At 48.9% G+C, this 24038-nt stretch overlaps 1 protein-coding gene across 8 annotated transcripts in view; it reads right to left on the bottom strand.

The window, feature by feature from the left end:
• The window catches only part of FLNC (filamin C), a 94328-nt gene that overhangs the window by 24864 nt on the left and 45426 nt on the right, over positions 1-24038 (bottom strand). For 4 of the 8 annotated variants that reach the window (XM_058189845.1, XM_058189849.1, XM_058189847.1 and 1 more), the window contains 18 exons: positions 23682-23825; positions 22493-22616; positions 21324-21484; positions 20045-20135; positions 18852-19021; positions 16678-16795; positions 15406-15668; positions 13840-14437; positions 12511-12684; positions 11806-11968; positions 9492-9652; positions 7834-8001; positions 4997-5120; positions 4230-4386; positions 3586-3775; positions 3461-3484; positions 2180-2427; positions 855-953 (listed from right to left, as the gene is read on the bottom strand). In XM_058189845.1, the coding sequence (XP_058045828.1) occupies positions 855-953; positions 2180-2427; positions 3461-3484; positions 3586-3775; positions 4230-4386; positions 4997-5120; positions 7834-8001; positions 9492-9652; positions 11806-11968; positions 12511-12684; positions 13840-14437; positions 15406-15668; positions 16678-16795; positions 18852-19021; positions 20045-20135; positions 21324-21484; positions 22493-22616; positions 23682-23825 (3177 nt within the window). The remainder of the gene's footprint in view (positions 1-854; positions 954-2179; positions 2428-3460; positions 3485-3585; positions 3776-4229; positions 4387-4996; positions 5121-7833; positions 8002-9491; positions 9653-11805; positions 11969-12510; positions 12685-13839; positions 14438-15405; positions 15669-16677; positions 16796-18851; positions 19022-20044; positions 20136-21323; positions 21485-22492; positions 22617-23681; positions 23826-24038) is intronic. The other 4 variants (XM_058189846.1, XM_058189850.1, XM_058189848.1 and 1 more) reach the window with 1 other exon arrangement.

Below are 24038 nucleotides of genomic sequence, written 5' to 3'. Positions count from 1 at the left end.
CCAATGAATATGCATAGCAACTAAGTCAGCCAATTGGGAGCTGAGACAGACTGGAGCCAGGGCATGTCTTAGTCTGCAGCTTCTGAGTCTGTGCAGAGAAACGAAACTGAAACCAGGGTGTGTGAACAAAGCACCTGAGGGTAGAACAAGAAGCAATGGGTGGAATCTAATCAAGGAGAGAAGCAACTTAGAACTAAGGAGAAATTTCCTGACAGTTAGAACAATTAATCAGTGGAACAACTTGCCTGCAGAAGTTGTAAATGCTCCAACACTGGACATTTTTAAGAAAATGTTGGATAATCATTTGTCTGAAATGGTGTAGGGTTTCCTGCCTGGGTAGTGGGTTGGACTAGAAGACCTCCAAGGTCCCTTCCAACTCTGTTATTACTATTATTATAACTTGTCTGCCGATCTGAGCTGAAATGAAACTGTGAATCGGCTACTGACATTCTAAAATTCACTTCATGTATTATTATGTATATTAAAAAAGTTAATGAATCCAGCTGAATCAGTTATCTGTGTGTGCTTCTGGATTTGATTTTTGCAAGAAACTCTGACAGAAATATCTGAGAAAAAGCAAGATTCGACTTTGGCCTTGGCCAGGGGTATCTGCAAGATGTGTCCAAAGAAGTCAAGATGGCAGCTGAAAGAGTGCAACTGAAGCTCTTCGCGTTGCCCATCCAAAGTTGGCAGAGCTTCAACTGCACATCATGGTCACCTTCTTGATTCCTTCCACCACATCCTGAGGACTCTCTTGGCATTGGTGCAGGGGGGCAGGAGGACCCTCCTTTCCGAGACAGAAAGAGAGAGACAGTGAGAGGAGACAAAGGCAAGCAAGGACACAGTCCTGGTACCCAGTGTGGAGGGAAGCCACCAGGGTGGTGCACCGGGAAGGGCTGGTGAAGCTGGTTGGATTCGCAGGGCTCCTCCACCTGAGGAATGGAGTCACAAGCCTGGCGGGAAGCAAGGGAGACATCAGAGGATGGTCCTGTGTGCATGTTGAGAGCCCTCTTCACCCCACAACCTCGCTGTATGAGACGGCTGCTGGGATAGAGTTGAACAGCTGTGGGGTGGCCACCAAACACAACCAGAGGAGTCCTTGGTGCTCCCTGAGCTTGGTTGTTTTCATGTAGAGACTTTTCATGACCCAGACTAAGTGTTGTGTCTCCGCCCCCCGAGCCAGCCCTCCTGCCAGAAAGTGACTTGGAAAGTGAGGGGGAAGGGCCGTCAGGATTTACCTCGGGAGCACCGGCTTCCCTGGCTCAGCTCCAGGAGCCAGAGGCAGGCCAGGTGGAAGAGATAATAAGGCCTCCGTCCCCTGACTCTTTCCCCCCCCCAGGCCACACCTTCAGACCCAGCTGATGGCAGTCAGGCCTGGCTGGACCCTAGGTTTCATAGGCAGGAGAGGAGGGAACAACAGAAGCAGGGGTGGGGCAGGCCTAGGAAGTGCTGAGTCATGGAGCCACACGCCACAGGATATAAAGGCAGCGAGAGCTGCTGTGTCTCTTTGTAGCAGGCAAATTAACTGCTTGAACTAAGAGCTGAAATACTGTTTGACTTATCGGCATCGAGGGAGATAACGGAGCCACTTGGCAGACACTGGCTCTTTTGCTGCCAGAGCTGATAGTGCCGGCTAATTAAGCCGTCGCTCGGACGGAGGCGAGGGGGGACAGAACACTAAGTAACATCATCAGAGGCCTTCTAGCTCTCCGTCCTAGCACTGATGATGTTACCTAGTTGGGTCATGAAAGGTCTGCAGGAAAACATCTAGGCTCAGAGAGCACCAAGGACCTCACAATTGTCCTCCTGCTCCTCCTCCTCTCCACAAAACCCACTCCCTTCTACCACTGATGATATTCCCTAGTTGGGTCATGAAAAGTCTCCAGGAAAACAACTAAGTTTAGAGAGCACCAAGAAACCCACGGTCGTCCTCCTCCTCCTTCCCCACTCCACAACACCCTCTCCCTTCCAGCACCGATAATGTTAACCCATTGGGTCAGGAAATGCCTGCAAGGAAACCGCCAAGTTCAGAGACCACCAGGGACCCCACAGTTCAATCTTGAGCTACAAATTTCCATGGATACTTTTGTTGCTTGATGGTCCTTAGAAAAGGGTGGCTGCTCTGTCTCCCACCCCACCCCACCGATGGCAGTTTTGTCTGGGCACATCCTGTACTCACCACCACGTGAAAGGGGCTGTTGGGGATCTGCTCGCCTCCAAAACGGATGGTGATGACGTATTTGCCAGGCTCGGGAGCCGTGTAATAGATGTCGAAGGTCCCATCGTGGTTCTCCACCACGTCGACATCCAGCTCGGCCCCATCGGGCGTGGAGACCTTGCAGGTCACTTTGCCCTTCCCAGCTGCCTTGGCGTCTACTGTGATCACCGTCTCCTCTCCAATCTGGATGGTGGGACCAAGGCATGCTCCTACAAAGAAAGGAAGACAACGGCTGCAGCCAAGCCCAGAGGCCACACCGGTCAGCCCTAAAGACTAGGTTTACAGGTGAAGGTCCCATCGAAGAGACTTCTTACTAAAAGCCTATCATCTTCTTTTAACGACCCCATAATCCCATGCAGGGTAGAGTCTGGGCAACTGAATGGAGTTAGCAGAGGGTTTACTGGCCGGATGCCCTTCCTGTTCCTGTTCCCAATAGGGAGTACACTCATTGTGCCCAGAGAGAGAAATATCTGCCTCTACCTAGGATTGAACTCATAGCCTCCTGATTGTGAGGTGAGACCTCCACCTCTAGGCCACCGCACCACTGCTTCTTACTAAAAGCCTAGGTGCACAGGAATCTTCTCAACTGTCAGCACGTTGGAGTTAAATAAGGGTTGATGGCACTCAAGGGCGATTTGACTTAGTTGGCTTGTGACTATGTAGGGATTCTAACCTGATTCCTCTTTTCAAACTACCCCCAGCTTCTGCCACTCCTTCTCCTACATAGGTTTGGTGGGCGGGTGGGGGATGAAAGAAATACTGGAGGCAGCTAGCAAATTAAGAGTCACCAAAAATGGCCTTGGCCCAACTCGGCCAATGTCTCAGTCCAGCAGATGGATTTAAGATTAAAACTAGGAATAATGAAAATCATAGCCTCAAATAAAGTTTATGGACCTGAATGATAAAAGGATGGAGGGAAAAAACTCATTGGGCATCTAGATAGAATACGAAGATTCCATTCCCTAGGGTGGCAATATCATAGAATCATAGACTTAGAAAAGGACTAAGTCTCTTAGTCCTCTAAAAAGACTCTTCTCCAACCAAGTGGCTCTCCAACCTCGGCTTGGAAGCCTCCTGTGATGGAGCCCCCAAAACTCTAGGAGGAAGCTGGAACCCATCCTTTGCAAAGAGAACCTCTTGGACTTCAATGGTTCCCAAGTCAAAGTGAGCTCCAAGATGTTAGGGTGCATGATGGGACAACTGAGCCATGACAATGCACTTGCAATCCACGTCAAAGCTTACCCAGTCCGTGGCCTCCGATGGACACTGCAGACAGAGAGACAGAAACAGACATGAGCATTCCTTGTCAGAAATCGTTCTTGCCCCCAGAAAGTGACACCCCTCCTACCTGGAGGGCAACCACCTACCTGTCACCAGGCACTTGCTGGCATCTCCAGCGGGTATGGCGTGGATGCGGAAAGGCGAGTAGGGGATTTCATCGCCGCCGTATTTGATGGTGATGGTGTAGCGGCCTGTCATGTCTGGAACGTAGGAGACCGTGTAGGTTCCGTCTCGGTTGTCCCGAATGTTGGCCTTCTTGGGTTTGCCCTCAGGGTCCTGCGGGGAAAGAGAGGCAGAGGGGGCGGTCAAGGGTCGGCCTGTAACGGGATGTGAGAATGATCTTGGAAAACAGGGTAGGGAGGGGGGGAAAGAGGAGGAAGAGACGTAGCCTACAAAGGATCAGATAAAAGGAAGATGAGCCCACAGCTGTACAACAGACAGAGAAAGAAATTTAGAAATGATCCATCCTAATTAATCAGGCGTTAAAAACAGACAGTGGGAGATTTGTATTTTCAGACTTGCAAGACTGTTGGGTTTTTTTTTTCTTCAAACTTAGCAACTTTAAGGTGGGTGTACTTTATAATTTCCCCAGCCAGCATTTGGGCTGACAATCCCAAGCCCCACTCCCACCACCCACCACCTCTCCAAGGGCATTTCTCCGTTGTCAGACCCAGGACTAATAGAAGTCCTCCAAGCCACCCCATGGCTCCCTCCTGGCCCCGCCACTTACCAGGATCTGTACGGTGAGCAACCCTTCACCGGCGTCACGGGCGTCGATGGTGAACTCTACCGGCAGGCTGGCAGGGATGCCCGAGGCATTGAGTCCAGGACCGCTAGCCCGTACTTTGCTGGCATCGTGAGCAGGAAGGACCCGTATCTTAAAGGGGCTGAAAGAGGCAGAAACTGGGAGATCAGAGAGGATCTGGCTGGGCATCCCCTCCCCTCCTTGCAGCCAAGAACCCTTTCAGTTGGGGGGGACATATTCATCCATTCATCCATCCATCCATCCATCCATCCATCCATCCATCCATCCATTCATTCATGTCATGTGAGTTGGGGCTCTACTCAGCGTTCCCCACAACCCTGAAACGATCCGAGCACATCCTCCTGCAGAATCAGAGGCCAGATCAATTCGATTACAACTCCCATCCCTGATTCCCTGTGGCTGGGAATGCTGGAGATTGTAGTCTGGGTCACCCAGAAGGCAACCCAGCTGGGCAATTCTACAGTAGCAAACCCAGGTCTCCAAGAGACGGAAGTCAAGAGACAGTTTCATAAATAAAACCAGAGGAATTTGGTACAGGTGGTCCTTAGCTTACGACCGCAATTGAGCCCCAAACACCTGTTGCTGAGCGAGACATTTGTTAAGGGAGTTTTGCCCCGTTTTACAGCCTTTCTTGCCACAGTTGTTGAGTGAATTATGGGGGCATCAAGAAGGGATCCAAAGTCCTCCAGCGATTGTAGGAGAAATTGGCCAGGTGCCTCTAAGTCTCTCACCTGCGGGGCACCTCTTGCCCGGCATACTTGACAGAGATGGTGTACGGTCCGTCTGTAGCCGGTGTGTATTTCACAGCGTGTGTGCCGTCTCCGTTGTCACGCACCTCCACAGGCTCAGCCACCCCTGGACAAAGCACCAAGAGGAGCAAAGCATTAGAAGGCATCTCAGGTGGCTTTGGGTAAAACTCAAGCTAACTAGGGCAGGACTGACCCATCAAGTTCTTAACAGAATGACAGAGTGGGAAGGTAACAGTAACAGAGTTGGAAGGGACCTTGGAGGTCTTCTAGTCCAACCCTCTGCTCAGGTGGGAAAACCTACACCATTTCAGACGAAGGGCTGTCGAATCTCCCCTTGAAAATCTCCATTGCTGGAGCACCCACAACTTCAGGAGGCAAGTCGTTCCACTGATTAATTGTTCTAACCGTCAGGAAATTCCTCCTTCGTTCTAGGTTGGTTGTCTCCTTGATTAGTTTCCACCTGTTACTTCTTGTCCTGCCTTCAGGTGCTTTGGAGAATAGGTGGACCCCCCTCCTCTCTGTGGCAACCCCTGAGATATCGGAACACAGCTATCATGTCTCCCCTGGTCCTTCTTTTTTTTTATTGAAAGAGTTTTAAAAAAAACAAAAACATTTTCCCCCCTTTTTTCCCCCTCCCTCCCAAAAAAACAAAAACAAAACACCCCCCTCCCTCCCCCACCCCCCGGCTTCCCGGGTCAATCACAAGGTAAAGTTATACATAAACCAAACATAGAATAAAATTTTCCCTTCCAATCCAAATAACCACATCCAAAGCTTTTCGTCTCCCAACCCCCTCCCCATTACATAAAATAACTTTCTAATTATTCAAAGGCAATCTGATATTTCTTAATCTGATATCTGTTTTGTAGATAATCAATCCATTTTTCCATTCAATTAAATATCTTTCCTGCGTATTGTCTTTTAAAAACGCTGAGATTTTAGCCATCTCAGCCAAATTAATAACTTTCAATATCCATTCTTCTATTGTAGGTATCTCTTCTTTCTTCCAGTATTGTCCAATCAACAGTCTTGCTGCTGTTATTAAATTCAGAATCAATTTAGTCTCAATCCCTGTACAATCCGTTATAATTCCCAAAAGGAAAAATTGTGGCAGGAACTTTATCTTCTTCTTCAGTACATTTTGAATAATCCACCAAATTCTTATCCAAAAGACCTTAATTTTCTTGCAAGTCCACCAAATATGAAAATATGTAGCATCATCACAATCACACCTCCAACATTTCGCTTGGATATTAGGATACATACATGATAATTTTTTGGGATCTAAGTGCCATCTATAAAACATCTTATAAAAATTTTCCCTTAATCCTGGTCCTTCTTTTCATTAAACTAGATATTTCCAATTCCTGCTACCGTTCTTCATATATTTTGGTCTCCAGTCCCCTAATCCTCTTTGTTGCTCTTCTCTGCACTTCTCGTGACCCTGGTCCAAGTAGGTAGTAGGAAACTCAGTCAGTGAAAAAACAAACTTTATTCGAACAGCTGAGAATTAACTCATTCCCGAAGGCCATCACTCTGCTAAACAAATAATTCCCTCAACACTGTCAGACTATTTACTGAATCTGCACTACTATTAATCCTCTCATCGTTCCCATCACCAATCTCTTTCCACTTATGACTGTATGACTATAACTTGTTGCTGGCAATCCTTATGATTTATATTGATATATTGATCATCAATTGTGTTGTAAATGTTGTACCTTGATGAACGTATCTTTTCTTTTATGTAACACTGAGAGCATATGCACCAAGACAAATTCCTTGTGTGTCCAATCACACTTGGCCAATAAAATTCTATTCTATTCTATTCTATTCTATTCTATTCTATTCTCAGCGTAGTCCAACTAAATTAAAGCAAATTCCTCCCAACACAATTCCTCAGTCCTATCACCAACCTTGGTCCAATTTGCCAAAGGCCTTTCTTGGCAAACGTTCAGAAGTCACAGATACAAAAATAAATGCAAGACGTAGACGAAGAAGAAGATGAAGCTACCAACGTTGTTTTCCAGCAAAGAGCCTAAATGTCATTGCTGGTCTTTTAAGCCTTATGGGAGGGGCCAATCATCTCTTGGCCGTACTCCCGAGTTGTCCTCTTTGCTTGAGCTGCTCTTGCCTTCTGGCAGCTCTTCTCATGCGTGCATTAGGAACAGGCTCCTCCTGTTCCTCTGCCTCACTACTGTCAGTCTCTGGAGGCTCTGGAGTCTGCACCTCACTCCCCGATGGCCCTGGCCCCACCTCTGCCTCATCACTGTCCGACTCCGTTGCCAGCTCCGTAGGCTTCTGGCGGACCACAACAGTACTCTTTCCAGACTCTCAACATCTTTTTTTTTACATCGTGGCGACCAAAACTGGATGCAGGATTGATTCCAAGTGTGGTCTTCTCAAGAGAATAAACCAAAAGGCAGCTCTCTGACCTTTAACCCCTCTGACCGGAACTAGATCATGAAGAGGGGACATTGTTGGGGTCGACTGTGTCGCCCACCTCCAATAGCAGGGTTGGAAGGGACCTCGGAGGTCTTCTAGTCCAGGGGTCTCCAACCTTGGTAACTTTAAGACTTGTGGACTTCAACTCCCAGAGTTCCTCAGCCTGCGAAGCTGGCTGAGGAACTCTGGGAGTTGAAGTCCACAAGTCTTAAAGTTGCCGAGGTTGGAGACCCCTGTTCTAGTCCAACCCATGACTCAAGATGGAGACCCTATATCATTTCAGACAAACGGTTGTCCAATGTCTTCATTGACCTCTGTCCTCTTTGAGGCCCTTCTTCCCATCCCATAATCCATTCTGAATCAAAGCCCCATACCTGAAGGTCCCAGCACCTTCACCTCCAGAGGGGCCAGCCCAGCCTTGCTGCAATCGACGGTGAAGGTCTGGGGGACCCGAGCTCTCACACCGGCCCCCAATCCGGGTCCCGAGCATTTGACTTTGCTGGGATCAACCACGTCTTTGACAGGAACACGGAAGGGGCTCCCTGGGAAGAGAGATCCACCATGAGCTCCCAACAGAAGATCATCCTTTGTGTTCTGACCCAGCTCCCCAAACACGACAAGCCCTCTGAGGTGAACTCAAAGATTCCGTTATTAGGAGTTCCAGCAGCCGCAGCAAAAAGTTTCTTTCTTTCTCACAGCAGGCTAACAAGTCCGTCCAGCAGGGACATGAATAGTTGTCTGCCACACCTATTCATCTCCACTCCCTGCCTTTTATCCCCAGAGCTAGAGTGGGGCTTCGCTAGCAGCGGTGGCTCTTCTGTCCCGAGGACCGGCCCATAGATTTCCACTGCTCTCCTCTCCTCTGCCTCCTCCACTTGTCAGGCACTGGACCCAGCTATTCCTTCTCTTCCTCATCAGCCACCTCCAGACCTGGGGGCTGTTGATTCTCCATCTGAGGGCTGACGGACGGCCCAGGCTCTCTCTCCCTCCCCCTCTCTCTCTTCCCCCTCGCAGCTCTCAGGTTGCCTTGATGCTGACCCTAACTCCTACACCTCCTCCTCTGATTCGGCTATTGGAGCGGCCGGCGGCCGACAAGCCACAACACTTTGGCCTCTTGGACTACTTCTGGTTGCTCATCCAAGCTTCTTTGGAGGAACTTTGAGAAGAAAGGCTGAAACTTGACCATACCGACCATCACAAGGTGGACCATTCCCAGGAAGGCCCATTCTCATGTGTGTAAATTCTTAGGAAGAGGGTTATCTGATAAGGTTGCCCCCAGGAGAACAAGAACTAGATCCGCAGGGAACAGGGGCTATTCCAGCAACCCCACAGGGTTCTCTTCCTGAAGATCTGGAGAACCGGAAAGGTTCCCTGGATCTAGAACCACACGGGTAGTCCTCGACTTATGACCACAATCGAGCCCAAAATTTCTGTCACTAGGTGAGACGTTTGTTACGTGAGCTCACGTTGCGACCTCTCTCGCCACAGTTGTTAAGTGAATCACTGCAGCAGTTAAGTTGGGAAGACGGTGGTTAAGTGAATCCGGTTTCCCCGTTGATTTTGCTTGTTAGAAGGCCGCCAAAGGGGATCACGTGACTCCGGGGCGGGCACGGCCACCGTCATAACTACGAGTCAGTTGCCAATTGTCCAAATTCTGATCGCATAACAGTGGGGAAGCGCAACCAACGGTCGTAAGTGTGAAAACCAGTTCCTTTTTTCAGTGCCGCTATAACGTCCAACGGTCACTAAACGAACGGTCATAAATCGAGGACTACCTGTATTGCAAGGTTACCCAAGGTTACCCTGTGGTAAGATGGGCGACCAATAAATGTTACCAAACAAACTAACGGACAAAATGATAAATAAATGCTTTCAACAGTCAGCGGTCCCTGTTTTCAGTGCTGTTCCAAGTTTGAACGGTCACTAACCGAACTATTGTAAGTCGAGGACTGCCTGTACCTTCCCCCCTCCTCCCATCTTCGTACGTGTCTTGGCGAGCCCCCTTTCCTCCCCCATCCTCCTCCTCACCCACCTGGGATGGGCCGTCCACCAAAGGTGATGTTGACATCATAATCCCCGGGCGTGAAGGGGATGTATTCCACACTGCAGCTGCCGTCTTTGTTGTCCTTGCAGGACATTTTGGCCTCCGAGGGGCCTTCGATGGCCAAGCCGAGACCCCCGGTCCCTGCGCCCCTGGGAAGAAAAGGGACCCCTTTTAAAGACCCCCATCAGAAAATAGGACCTGTGGGCAAAGCCACCAGGAACAAACCCATCCAACCTTCCCACGGGAAGTTCAACACCGTTTGGTAAATTAAAACCACAGTAAAATGTTGATGCAAAGGAAATCTGTTGCATGCAGAAGACCCCAGACCTAATTAATCCACCTCAGGTCCAAAGGTCAGCGAACCTCCAAAATGCTGCAGCAGAAACACCAGCGGTCTTCACTGCCTTGAATTTCATCCTGTTGTTTATGGTGATGATTGATTGATTTCTTGCTTTGACTCTGCCTCCCTCTGTTTTTTTTTAACTTTATAATTCTCTTTTTTGTTTTAATCCTGTTTTCAACTTGTTGGGTTGTTGTTTTTTAACCTGTTGCTGTTATATCATTTTACTGTTTTATCTGTAAACTGGCTGAAGGCATGAAAATGTAATGGGTGATATAGATATGCACTCGATAGGTAGGTGGGTAGGTAGGTGAGAGAGAGAGAGGGAGATAGGTAGATAGGCAGATAGATAGATAGATAGATAGATAGATAGATAGATAGATAGATAGATAGATAGACAGACAGACAGACAGACAGACAGACAGACAGAGACAGATAGAGCTGGATAGATAGATGATAGATAGAGTAATCTAATGTAATCTATCTATCTAATGTATATCTATCTATGATATCTATCTAATTAGTTAGAGAGAGAGAGAGATTAGATAAATTAATCTAGTAATCTATTTTATCTGTATCTACAGTATATAGATACCGTATATACTCGAATATAAGCCGATCCGAGTATAAGCCGAGGTCCCCAATTTTACCCCAAAAACTGGGGTAAACTGGGGACTCGAGTATAAGCCGAGGGTGGGAAATGAGGCACCTACCGGTTGGGGAAACCCTCCCTCCCTCAGCTGAGAAGGCTGGCGGCTCCCCCGCCCCGCCCTCTCACTGCACCGGCAGGGCTTCCTCGCGCCGTCCGGTAAAATGTGAAAAAAAGAAAAAGAAAAAAAACTCGAGTATAAGCCGTATATACTCGAGTATAAGCCGAGGGGCTTAAAAAAAAACTCGAGTATAAGCCGTATAGACCCGAGTATAAGCCGAGGGGACGTTTTTCAGCACAAAAAACGTGCTGAAAAACTCGGCTTATACTCGAGTATATACGGTAGATAGATAGATAGATAGATAGATAGATAGATAGATAGATAGATAGATAGATAGATAGATAGATAGATAGATAGATAGATAGATAGATATGGATGGACGGATAGATAGATAGATAGATAGATAGATAGATAGATAGATAGATAGATAGATAGATAGATAGATAGGGATGGATGGATGGATGGATGGATGGATGGATGGATGGATGGACAGACAGACAGACAGACAGACAGACAGACAGACAGACAGATAGATATAGAATGGATGGATGGATGGATAGATAGATAGATAGATAGATAGATAGATAGATAGATAGATATGGATGGATGGACGGATAGATAGATAGATAGATAGATAGATAGATAGATAGATAGATAGATAGATAGGGATGGATGGATGGATGGATTGATAGATAGACAGACAGACAGACAGACAGACAGATAAGGATGGATGGATGGATGGATAGATAGATAGATAGATAGATAGATAGATAGATAGATAGATAGATAGATAGATAGATAGATAGATAGATAGACAGACGAACATGCTGATAGATAGATGATAAATAGATACCATAGATAGAGGGGAAGGATGGATGGATACATCCAAATCTAGATTGATAGATATAGATGGATGGATGGATAGTGCAGTTCTTTTGTTTAATTTCCAATACTTCTCACCCTGTGAAAATTTTCCTTTCTCGATTGTGATATAATTTATATCGGTTTTCAAACTTGGCCAAACTTTTAGATGGATGGACTTCAATCCCCCAGCCAGACATGGGGAATTCTGGGAGTTGCAGTCCACCCATCTTAAAATGGCCGGCTATGAAACACACCGGTTTAGATCCATTTTCAACCCCGCAGAGGCAGGGCTGTTGTTCTGCCTTGAACCCGAGACCCTTTCTCAGAGCGGAATCCTCACCGTCCAACTCAGTTTGGCTCTGAGAAGCTCAGAGGGAGGGAGGCTCACCTGGTTTCCACGGTGAAGCGGTTCGATTTGTTCACCAAACCCCCTTCGAGACCGGGGCCGTAGGCACGGACACGGCTGGGGTCACAGCCTTCAGTGACGCCCACCCGGAAGGGGCTTTTGGGCACCGGCACGTCATCGTAGGTTACTTCTACCAGATGCATTCCTGCGAGACAAAGAGGTTTATTTATTTATTTATTTATTTATTTATTTATTTATTTATTTATTTATTTATTTGATTTTTATACCGCCCTTCTCCCGAAGGACTCAGGTTGCGTGGGCCTTCATTCCCTCAGGGCAAACCTCACTGCCCCCTTACCTGGGGCGGTGGGGTCTCTACATTTCCCTTCCATTATTATAATGCTCCCAACATCCCTTGCATTGGGATGGAGTCTGGGCAACTGAATGGAGCTGTTTACTGGCCGGATGCACTTCCTGCCGCCGATGCGGAGTTTTGTTCAGCTGATAATATTCTCATTGTGCCCAGAGAGAGAAATATCGGCCTCTACCTAGGATCGAACTCACAGCCTCCTGATTGTGAGGCGAGAGCTCCGCCTCTAGGCCACTGTTGCAAGGAGGAAAATCCTAGTTGCTACTTTGACTTATTGGAGTGTACCTTTTGCATCCAAGGGAGCTGGGAAGGGCTCACATCCAAGGGTGGGTGGGGACGAGAGAGAAGTGGGAGGGAGTGCATCAGGGGAGCCTTACCATCCTCAAAGGGGGTGTACTGGACCCGGTAGGTGCCGTCCGCGTTGTCGGTGATGTAGGTGTCCGTCTTGGCCCCCGAAGGGTTAATGACCCGCACTTGGACGTGGGTGCCCCCCGTTTTGGTGAGAGAGCGGGCGTCCACCGTAAACTCCGTGGTGACCTCACGCAGGACCCCTGGAGAGAACAGCGAAGGAGTGAGCAATAATGAGCACCCCGCTTGGATCTGGGGGGTGGGGGGGGCACCCCAAAAATTTATTTTTATTTATTTATTTATTTATTTAATTAGACTTTTATACCGCCCTTCTCCCGAAGGACTCAGGGCGGTGTACAGCCTTCATATAAAACAATTAATATACACACTAAAATAACAATTAAAAAACTTATTCAATAAAAGGCCGAAATTAAAACCGTCCGATTGACCCTATAAAATACCCAATAAAATTACAATTGAAAAATTTAAAATTAAAATGTAGAGTTTAAAAAATCAGGCCAGTCCCGCTTGGATAAATAAATAAGTTTTCAGTTCCCGGCGAAAGGTCCGAAGGTCGGGCAATTGGCGCAAACCGGGGGGAAGTTCGTTCCAGAGGGTAGGTGCTCCCACAGAGAAGGCCCTTCCCCTGGGGGCCGCCAGCCGACACTGCTTGGCGGACGGCACCCTGAGAAGACCCTCTCTGTGAGAGCGCACGGGTCGGTGGGAGGCATGTGGAAACAGCAGGCGGTCCCGTAATTTACTTCTTTTTTATTAAATTTATTTGCTGCCTGTTTGGTCATGGGACTGCCCTCAGCGGTTGACAATGTGGTTGTTAAGTGAACCACCACGGCTCTTGAGCTAGGAACGCTGTTGTAAAGTGAATCGGGCTTTCCCCATTGACTTTATTCGTCAGAAGTTCGTAAAAGGGACACTGCAGCCGTCATAAACAGGAGTCAGTTGCCAAAACAAAATTGTCTGAATTTTGATCGCGTGATCATAAGGATACTGCAAAGCTCGTAACTATGAAAAACGGTCATAAGCAAGAACGGTCGCTAAATGAACTGCTGTACATTGAGGACTACTTGTCTAAAGGTTTATTGCAAGCTTAAACTCTCTACAAGAATCTGGCCAACTGACTGTTAAGGGAAATGAGCGGGAGATAAGAATTCAAGGTGGGCTGGACTTAGATCTCTTGCAGGCACGCAGAGACACGTGACTTATGACGTGTTTTACCCCTCCCTCAGGCTCATCTCCTACAAGACGGTTCTTAATTTCATAATATATTTTCCCCACTTTGGGACTCAGACTTTTCGTCCTGCCGAAGTAAAATGGCCGTCGCCCTGTTCGCCACAACCTACCTCGAGGTTCCACGCCAGGCCCAAAGACTTTGACGTTGCTGGTGTCCACGGCGGGATCCACGTTGACCCGGGCTGGGAATTTGGGCACGTGGTGCCCGCCGTATTTGATGGTGATGGTGTAGGTGCCCGGGAAGGAAGGAATGTACGTGATGCTATAGGTGCCGTCGCTGTTGTTCTGGATAAGCACCTCGGCTTTGACGCCCGAATCGGAAATGATCTCGATGGTTAGCTCGGCGTCGCCCGCCTTGGAGCAGTCCACGGTGAAGGTGGCCACCTCGCCCACCTTGCCACGCTCCAGACCAGGCCCGCTGGCCGTCACCTTGGTCGGGTCAAAGACGGGCTTGATGTCCGCCTTGAAGGGGGAGCCTGGGATGTGAGTTTCGGCGAAGAGGATGTTGATGGTGTATTCGCCGGGCTCCGTGGGCAAGTAGGAGACCGAGCAGGAGCCATCGCCGTTGTCCTGGCACTCGATCTTGGCTTCGCAGGGACCCTCCACGGTCAAGCCCAGCCCGCCCGTCCCGGCTCCTTTGGTGTCGATGGTGAAAGGGGCAGGTTTGCCCACAAAGCCCCCCTTCAGGCCAGGCCCATAGGCACACACCTAGCAGAAAACAAGGGGAGAGTTGTCAGGCTTACTTGTTTTTTTAGTTCATTCGTTCATTCATTCGTTCGTTCATCGTTTGTTTGTCTGTCTTGACCACGGGTCTCCAACCTTGGCAACTCTAAGCCTGGAGAACTTCAACTCCCAGAATTCCCCAGCCAGCAAAGCTGGCTCAAGAATTCTGGGAGTTGAAGTCCGCCAGGTTTAAAGTTGCTAAGGTTGGAGACCCGTGGTCTGGACTAGAATTCACTGTCCCCTGGTGATTGGTCCAAAGTCACCCAGCTGGCTTTCATGCCTAAGGAAGGACTAGAACTCATCATCTCCTAGTGATTGGCCCAATGTCACCCATCTGGTTTTCATGCCACAGATGGGACTAGAACTCCCGATTTCCTGGTGATTGGCCCAAAGTCTCCCAGGTGGGACTAGAACTCACCATCTCCTAGTGATTGGCCCAAAGTCACTCAGTTGGCTTTCATGCTTAAAGCAGAACTAGAACTCACTGTCCCCTGGTGATTGGTCCAAAGTGACCCAACCACCTTTCATGCCTAAGGCAGGACTAGAACTCCCCATCTCCTGGTGGTTGGCTATTTTTTTCTGCAGTTTGGGCTTCATTCTCATTGTTTCTCCTTACTCTCTCTGTTCATTCTTCCTTCCTTCCTTCCTTCCTTCCTTCCTTCCTTCCTTCCCTCTTTCTGTATGTCCTTTCTCTTTCTTCTTTCTTTGTCTCGTCTTCCTTTCTTCCTTTCCTTCCTCTTTCCCCTTTTTATCTTTTCTTCTTTTTATCTTTTTCTCGCCTTAATTAAGAGTCCCTGTTCATTTTTACCACACTTCCTTAAAAGTTTAATAAAGTTATCATTAAAAAGCAAGAAACTGCAGGAGGGCATTGGAATCCAGTTCCCACCCCCAAGGCCATCTCGCCCCCTCCCCTTCTGACATCCTGCAGCCCTGAACATCCGGCTAGAGCTGACCTTGGTTGGGTCTGGGGGCATCACTGCCTCGACGGCAAAGGGGCTTCCGGGCACAGGATTCCCATCGTAGGTGACGTCCACTTTATACTGACCCTCTTCAGGTGGCATGTACTTCACTGAGTGGACATCGTTGGTGGCCCCAGTCTCCATCTTGCAAGGAATGGGCCGGCGGGAGGGCGAACTGATCTTCACGTCCAACTGTCCTTGGCCACCGGCTCCTCGCGTGTTGACCGTAAATTCTTGGTCCCGACCCACATCGACCTCTGCACATGGACAGAACAGGAGAGCTAAACACATTGAATTCTGTCAAGATGAGCCCTGGTGGTGCAGAGGTGGGAATGCAGTATTGCAGGCTGACTCTGCCCACTGCCAGGAGTTCGATCCTGACCAATCGAAGGTCAACTCGGCCTTCCATCCTTCCGAAGTGGGTAAAATGAGGACCCAGATTGTTGAGGGCAATAATGCTGACTCTGTAAACCGCTTAGAGAGGGTTGGAAAGCACTATGAAGCAATATATAAGTATGTGCTAATGCTAAGAAGGGAGGGAGGGAGGGAGGAAGGAAGGAAGGAAGGAAGGAAAAGAGGGTGGGAGGAAAGAAGGAAGGAAGGAGGGAAGGAAGGAAGGAAAGGAAGGAAGGAGGGAAGAAAAAAAAGAAAGAGGGAAGGCAGGGAGGGAGGAAAAAAGGAAGGAAGGAAGGAAGAGAGGGAGAGAAGGAAGGAGGGAGGACGAAAGGAAGGAGAGAAGGAAGGAAGGAGGGAGGGAAGGGGGAGGGAGAGAGGGAGAGAGGAAGAAAGGAAGGAAGAAGGGAAGGAAGGAAGAAATGGAAGGAGGGAAGAGAGGGAGGAAGGAAGGAAGAAAGGAAGGAAGGAAGGATGGATGGAAGGAAGAGTCCTGGTGGCATGGTGATTAGAATGCTGTACTGCAGGCTAACTCTGCCAAATGCTAGCAGTTCGATTCTAACCAGCTCAAGGTTGACTCAGTCTTCCATCCCTCCCAGGTCAGTAAAACGAGGAGCCAGATTGTTGGGGCTGATAGGTTGACTCTGTCAACTCTGTCAAGGCAAACTGGCCCAAGCTAAGAGTCAACAGACTTCAAGTGGGGGGGGTTGGCCTTAGGTTCCTTATGGGGGGTATAGACACCCCAAACTGATGATGTACTTGGCCCCGCCCTCAAATTCAGCCTGGTACTCTCCTATCACAACCCAGCGCTTCAACTCTCACAACCCTTTCAACTCAACTGCACCCAACGGGTCGATCCACGGCCAAACTTACTGTTGTTGAGTCCTTGCACTTTGACCTTGCCAAGGTCTAGAGGGGGCGCTACGTAGACCGGGAAGGGGCTCTTGGGGATGGCGTCGCCGCCGTAGGTCACCGTCACTGCCATGTTTCCCTGGTTAGTGGGGGACAGAAATATATCCTGTAAGGTCACACAAATCCTGCAGGAGGCTGGAGGATTCCCAGGACAGGCGCAGGTTGCTTAGAGAGTTTGTCCTATCCTACTTGTTGCTCCGTGCAAGGTCCACTAGAGAATGACTATCCAGCCTCTGTTTGAAGGCCTCCAGCGCAGGAGACCTCTTGATTTCAAGTGGTGGCTCATTCCACAGGCTGATAACATGGACGGTCAAGAGGTTCCTAGCATGTTGACCGAGGACAGGGGTGTCAAACTCAAGGCCCCAGGGGCCGGATCTGGCCCACAGGGTGCTTAGATCTGGCCCATAGGGCCACCTTGGAAAGAGTAAAGGACTAGCCCGCGGTGCCTCTGCCAGCAAAAATGGAGCTCGGGAGTTTGAGCTCCGTTTTCACCAGCAGAGGGTTGCAAGAGGGCGTGGCAGCCGAAAACGGAGCTCGGGAGCCCATTTTTGCTGGCAGAGCGCTCGGACCATCACAGGCATCCTTGATGTCGAGTTGGCCATGCCCACCCTGGGCCTCCAAGGTCAAACACCACCCTGATACGTCCCTCAATGAAATCGAGTTCAACACCCCTGACCAAGGATATCAGAAGGCAATTTAGAAAACCACCAACCCACAGCTGGAGGATCTACGGAGGACTTATTGAGTCTGTCATCTGCACCTCCATAACTGTCTGGTTTGGCTCTGCGACCCAACAAGACAGACACAGACTTCAGAGGATCATTAGAACTGCTACCAATCTGCCTTCCATTGAGGACCTGTATACTGCACGAGTCAAAAAGAGGGCTGTGAAAATATCTACGGACCCCTCACATCCAGGAGATAACCTGTTTCAACTCCTACCCTCAAAACGACACTATAGAGCACTGCACACCAGAACAACTAGACACAAGAACAGTTTTTTCCCGAAGGCCATCACTCTGCTAAACAAATAATTCCCTCAACACTGTCAAACCATTTACTAAATCTGCACTACTATTAATCTTCTCATCGTTCCCATCACCAATCTCTTCCCACTTATGACTGTAACTTTGTTCCTTGTATCCTTACGATTTATATTGATATTGATTGTTTCCTGATTGCTTATTTGTACCCTATGACTATCATTAAGTGTTGCACCTTATGATTCTTGATGATCTTTTCTTTTATGTACACTGAGAGCATATGCACCAAAGGCAAATTCCTTGTGTGTCCAATCACACTTGGCCAATAAAAAATTCTATTCTATTCTATTCTATTCTATTCTATTCTATTCTATTCTATTCTATTCTATTCTAACCTGGAGGCCACCTGTTCTAACCAGGCTCCCAAACACAAAAAGCCCTTTGTAGTTAACAAAACATTCCCTTTATTAGACGCAACAGCAGCCACACTTTCACAGCAGGCTACAAAGTCTCTAAGTCCTGTGGAAAGTGATGCTCTCGCTCCCTTCCCCCCCCCCTCCTTTCCCCACACTTGCAAAGGAAGCCCTGGAAGGTGCGCTCACTTTCTTCCAGCAGCAGACACGCTCGGAAAGTGCTGCAGATTCCAAGAAGAATTCTGATAATTCCCCAGACAGGATTCGAAAGTGCAGGCTGTCAATGACTGACCATCTGGGAGATGGAGTTGTCTGCCACACTTATTCCTCTCCTCCACCTGCCTTTTATCCCCAGAGCCAGGGTGGGGCTTCGCTAGCAGCGGTGGCTCTTCCGTCCTAAGGACCGGCCCATAGATTTCCACTGCTCTCCTCTCCTTTGCCTTCTGCACATTCACACATCAGGCACTGGAGCCAACTATTCCTCCTCTTCCTCATCAGCCACCTTCAGACCTGGGGGCTGTTGACTCTCCACCTGAGGGCTGATGGACAGCCCAGGCTCCGCCTCCATCTCTCTCTCTCTCTCTCTCTCTCTCTCTCTGCCAGCTCCATTCCCTCTTCCCCCTCGGAGCCCTCAAGGTTGCCTTGATGCCGACCTCCGATTCGGCTGCTAGAGGGACCGGCGGCCGACAAGCCACGACATCACCCGAAATAAGGACAAGAGCTGAAGACTTTTGCTCACCTGTTGCACAGCTGTGTACTTGACCGTGTAGGAGTAATCATGATTGTCGATGATCTCAAAGTCACGCACCACCTCGCCCTTGGTGGCACCGGCAAAGTGGACGTCCAGCTTGGCTTTGCCTGCTCCCTTGGTGAAAACGGTGAAGTGAGTGGGCTTCCCAACCTCCACGCCTGGGGAGGAAACACCAAGAAGGGGGGATGGTCAGATTTCACCTTTCCCTGGCTTGTAGAACACACCGCGTGATGGCCACATCTCCAGGGACCCAGCTTGGAGGGGCTAATTTTGCAATCAGTTCCTTGTTGGAGACCCCCACCCATCTGTGAAAATATTGGAACTGTAATAAAAAAAACTCTCTGGCTTTTACCCAGAGCCAAAGTTTGCACTCTCTTTGAAAGAGGAGTGATATATTAGCAGGACAGAATAATGGAAGGGACCTTGGAGGTCTTCTAGTCCAACCCCCTGCTCAAGCAGGAAACACCTATATCATTTCAGACAAATGGTTGTCCAATCTCTTCTTAAAAATTTCCAGTGTTGGAGCATTCACAACTTCTGCAGGCAAGTCGTTCCACTCATTAATTGTTCTCACTGTCAGGAAATTTCTCCTTAGTTCTAAGTTGCTTCTTTCCTTGATCAGTTTCCACCCATTGCTTCTTGTTCTACCCTCAGGTGCTTTGGAGAATAGCTTGACTCCCTCTTCTTTGTGGCAGCCCCTGAGATATTGATACACTGCTATCATGTCTCCCCTAGTTCTTCTTTTCATTAAAAGAGGGAGTCAACCTATTCTCCAAAGCACCAGAAGGCAGGACAAGAAGCAATGGGTGGAAACTCACCAAGGAGAGAAGCAACCTGGAATTAAACTTTCTAATAGTGAGGACAATTAAGCAGTGGAACGACTTGCCTCCAGAAGTCGTGAATGCTCCATCATTGGAATTTTTCAAGAAGAGACTGGACAGCCACTTGTCTGGAATGTTATGCTTGAGCAGGGGGTTGGACTAGAAGACCTCCAAGGTCCCTTTCAACGCTGTTATTCTAATGATCACTGGAGGTTTTCAAGAAGATGGCGGAGAACCATTTGTCTGAAATGGTAGAGGGTCTCCTGCTTGGCCGGGCGGCGTTGGAGACTTCCGAAGTCCCTTCCAATTCTGTTTTGTTAAGAGGATATGCACAATTTCATTTAGGGGAGGGTCACTCACCTGTCCGATTGAGGCCAGGCCCCTCGGCCTTCACTTTGCTGGCGTCGTGCGAGGGATCCACCTTGATGTGGAAAGGGCTTATGGGGATTTCCTGCAGGGATCCAGTAGAAAAGAGGAATTAGGAAGGAGGGTACTGTTATGTAACCGTAAAGGGAGGATCTTATATTCCTTGGTTCATCTGTTCTTTTTCGTGGGTCATGGATCAGGAGGACCATACATGAAGTTGCAGTGCAGAAGGTTTATTGCTCATGCCTGCACACAAGAATCTGGTCAACTCAAGTTCAATGCTAAATTGGCGCCAGGTAAGGATCAATGGAATTCAAGAGGGCCTGGATTTAGAACATTTGTGGGAACGTAACAATTCTAGGCTGATGATGCCCTTAACTCCACCTTCCAGCTCTGCTCCCTCTTCTCCTACAGTTCTAAAATAAATATATGGCCCAAAATCACCCAGCAGGCTTTCATGGCTAAGGTACAACTGGAACTCCCCAGCTCCCAGTGATTGGCTTGAGGTTACCCAGCCAGTTTTCATGCATAAAACAGGACTAGAATTCACCTAGTGACTGGTGCAAAGTCACCCAGCTGGCTTTCATGCCTAAGGGGGAACTAGAATTCACTGTCTCCTGGTTTGGCCCAAGGTCACACAGCTGACTTTTATGCCTAAGGCGGAATTAGAACGCACTCTCGCCCAGTTTTTAGCTTGGCACCATAACCACTAGACCCGTGATGGCGAACTTATGGCATGCGTGTCACAGGTAGCACATGGAGCCATATCTGTAGGCACATGAGCGTTGCCCTAGCTCTGCTCCAGCATGCATGTGCGTGCTGGCCAGCTGATTTTCAGGCCTTTCAGGCTCACTGGAAGTTGGGAAATGGGCTGTTTTTGCCCTTCCCAGGCACCAAGAAAACCTCTGGAGCCTGGGGAGGGTTAAAAACGGGCGTACTGGGCCCACCGTTCCATCGCGTGCCAAAAGCAGGAGGAGTGGGGAGGGTTCGCGGCTCATGCCCGGGGCGGGGGACGCATTGAATTATGGGTGTGGGCACACAGCCGCATGACCCACCCACCCCTGCTCGCCCCGTGTTTGCCACGCAATGGCTAAAAGATTAGCCGTGACTGCACTAGACCAAACTGGCCATGAAGTCATGCAACTTGGCAATGGAGAAGCAGAAAAACCATCGGTGACCCAAAAGCTTTGATCCAGATCACGGGTCTTAAGGCCACATCTGGGATAGGTAGAGGCTCCCAGGCTGGGCAGCCCCATGGCGCCATGAGCCTTACCTGACCGGCAAAGAGCACCATGATGGTGTAACGCCCAGGGCCTGGAGGTGTGTATTTCACAGTGAAGGTATCGTTGTCATTCTTGATGATGTCGAAATCGATGTCGGCTTCTGCTGGGCCCACCACACCAGGGGCACACTTGATCCCGATGCTCACGTCTCCTGCAAAGCCAAAATGAGATTAAGGGTCTAGAAAGTTTGGGGACCAGACTTGGTCATCTCTACTCCAAGCTCAGCATCATCTTGGAGGGTCTCTGCACCCAAGAGATTCTTCTGGACAAGCCAACATCCGATTGTTGGCTTCTCCAGTTTGAATCCTTCCAGAAAGCCTGGCTGATGGAACTCCATCAGAAGGCTGGAAGACATCAGATGGTCTTCCCCAACTGAATAGCGTCCAGATTGCTGCTGGGGATGATGGGCAATCTAGTCAGACGAATCTGGAAGGGTGCCCAACATCAGCGTCTTCCTATAAACCAACGTTTCTCAACCTTGGCCACTTTAAGATAGGTGGACTTCAACTCCCAGAATTCCCCTGCTGGCAACCCTTTGCTGGCTGGGGAATTCTGGGAGTTGAAGTCCACCCATCTTAAAGTGGCCCACACTGCTATGAGCCCACCAGAATCCAACAACATGGATTGTCTTAGCAATAGATGTGGTTGAAGGATCAGAATTCAAAAGTGGGATATAGAATAGAATAGAATAGAATAGAATAGAATAGAATAGAATAGAATAGAATAGAATAGAATAGAATAGAATAGAATAGAATAGAATAGAATTTTTTATTGGCCAAGTGTGATTGGACACACAAAGAATTTGTCTTGGTGCATATGCTCTCAGTGTACATTAAAGAAAAGATACCTTCATCAAGGTACAACATTTACAACACAAATGATGGTCAATATATCTTCTCCAGAATGGACACCTCGGGAGGTATTTCAACCCAACAACAGTTGGACTAGAACAGAGGTCTCCAACCTTGGCAACTTTAAGACTTGTGGACTTTAAGTCCCAGAATTCTAGGACTTGAAGTCCACAAGTCTTATAGTTACCAAAGTTGGAGACCTCTGGACTAGAAGACCTCCAAGGTCCCTTCCAGCTCAGCTCTTCCGGTAACGTTTGTGTTAGTTTTAATCTCATAGCCTCCCCCTGGATCTCAGATTTCGGGAGCACCTTGGCCAGCCTCGCTGCAGTCCACAGTGAAGTAGGTGGGTTCGCTGGCCTTCAGCCCAGTCTTCTCCACTCCAGGACCATACACCTTGACTTTATCGGGGTGGCTACCTTCTCCGACACTCACCTGCGAAGAGGAAGAAAAACACAGGAACGTATGAAGAGCAAAATGGGAATCATGGAAGCGGGTAGTCCTTGGTTTACAACCGTTGGTTTAATGGCCATTCATCGTTACAACGGCACGGAAAAAAGGGACCGATGACCGTTCCTCACACCTGACAAGGACTGCAGTCATGCGATCAATGTTTTTTTTTTTAAAAAAAAAAACACATTTATCAAAATTCAACCAGGGAGGACATTTGATGCGTACAGGTGGACCTCGACAACAATTCGGTTAGTGACCGTTCAAAATTAGAATGGCCATAAGCCAGATAAGGGTGATGGTAAGAAGAAGCTGGAAGAGTTGATTGCCTCCATAGGGTTGGACTGAGACTTTCCCATCTCGAAGCCTCGGTAGAAGATTGACCAGGGATCTCCTACCTGCCCATAGGTGGGTGGACACACTGCTCCCTGCTCCCCAAAGGTCCATTGATAGAAGATGGCCAAGAACCCCCCAACTGTTCTGACCCAGCTCCCCAAATACAACAAACCCTCTGAAGTCAACTCAAAGATTCCTTTATGAGGAGCACCAACAGCCCCAGCAAAAAGTTTCTCTCTCACCGCGGGCTAACAAGTCTGTCCGGCAGGGAGATGAATGGTTGTCTACCACAACTATTCATCTCCGCCCCCTGCCTTTTATCCCCAGAGCTAGGGAGGGTCTTTGCTAGCAGCAGTGGCTCTTCTGTCCCAAGGACCGGCCCATAGATTTCCACTGCTCTCCTCTCCTCTGCTTTCTATACATCCACACATCAGGGACTGGACCCAGCTATTCCTCCTCTTCCTATCAGCCACCTCCAGACCTGGGGGCTGTTGACTCTCCACCTGAGGGCTGACGGATGGCCCAGGCTTCGCCTCTTGTCTCTGACAGGTCCACTCCCTCTTCCCCCTTGGAGCTCCCGGGTTGTCCTAACACTGACCCTGATTCCCATGCTTCCTCCTCCTCCTCCTCCTCCTCCTCTGATTCGGTTGTTGGAGGGACCGGTGGCCGATAGGCCACTACACCAACACACTTCTCCGTCCCAGAGTTACTCACCCGGAATGGACTCTTGGGGATGTTGACGCCTCCCCAACTGATGATGATGGTGTGTTTGATGGCCTTGGTGGGGACGTAGACACAGGAGAAGGTCCCATTGCCATTGTCCTTGACTTTGATGTCAATGGGAACGCCTTCGGCATCCTAGGAAGAAAAGTAGCTTTGGTGAAAACCAACTCCTAAGTTACTCCTAGATGGTCAAAGAAGTCCTTGGGAGCATCCTGAGGCTCCTCAGTAGAGGTGGCTTCGTTGCTCAGGCTGAAGTGTCATCACTTCAGGCAGGGCGCTGGGAGCGATCCTGTGCTCCCTTCTTCAAGCAAGAGCGCCAGCTTGGTCTAGGAGTGAAGGCAGCAGGCT

This window comes from Ahaetulla prasina, chromosome 7 (genome assembly GCF_028640845.1).
Source record: "Ahaetulla prasina isolate Xishuangbanna chromosome 7, ASM2864084v1, whole genome shotgun sequence".
In the NCBI taxonomy this organism is placed as follows: Eukaryota; Metazoa; Chordata; class Lepidosauria; order Squamata; family Colubridae; genus Ahaetulla; species Ahaetulla prasina.
Note: the sequence above shows the minus strand (reverse complement) of the source record. Positions and strands in the feature narration are given on the sequence as shown.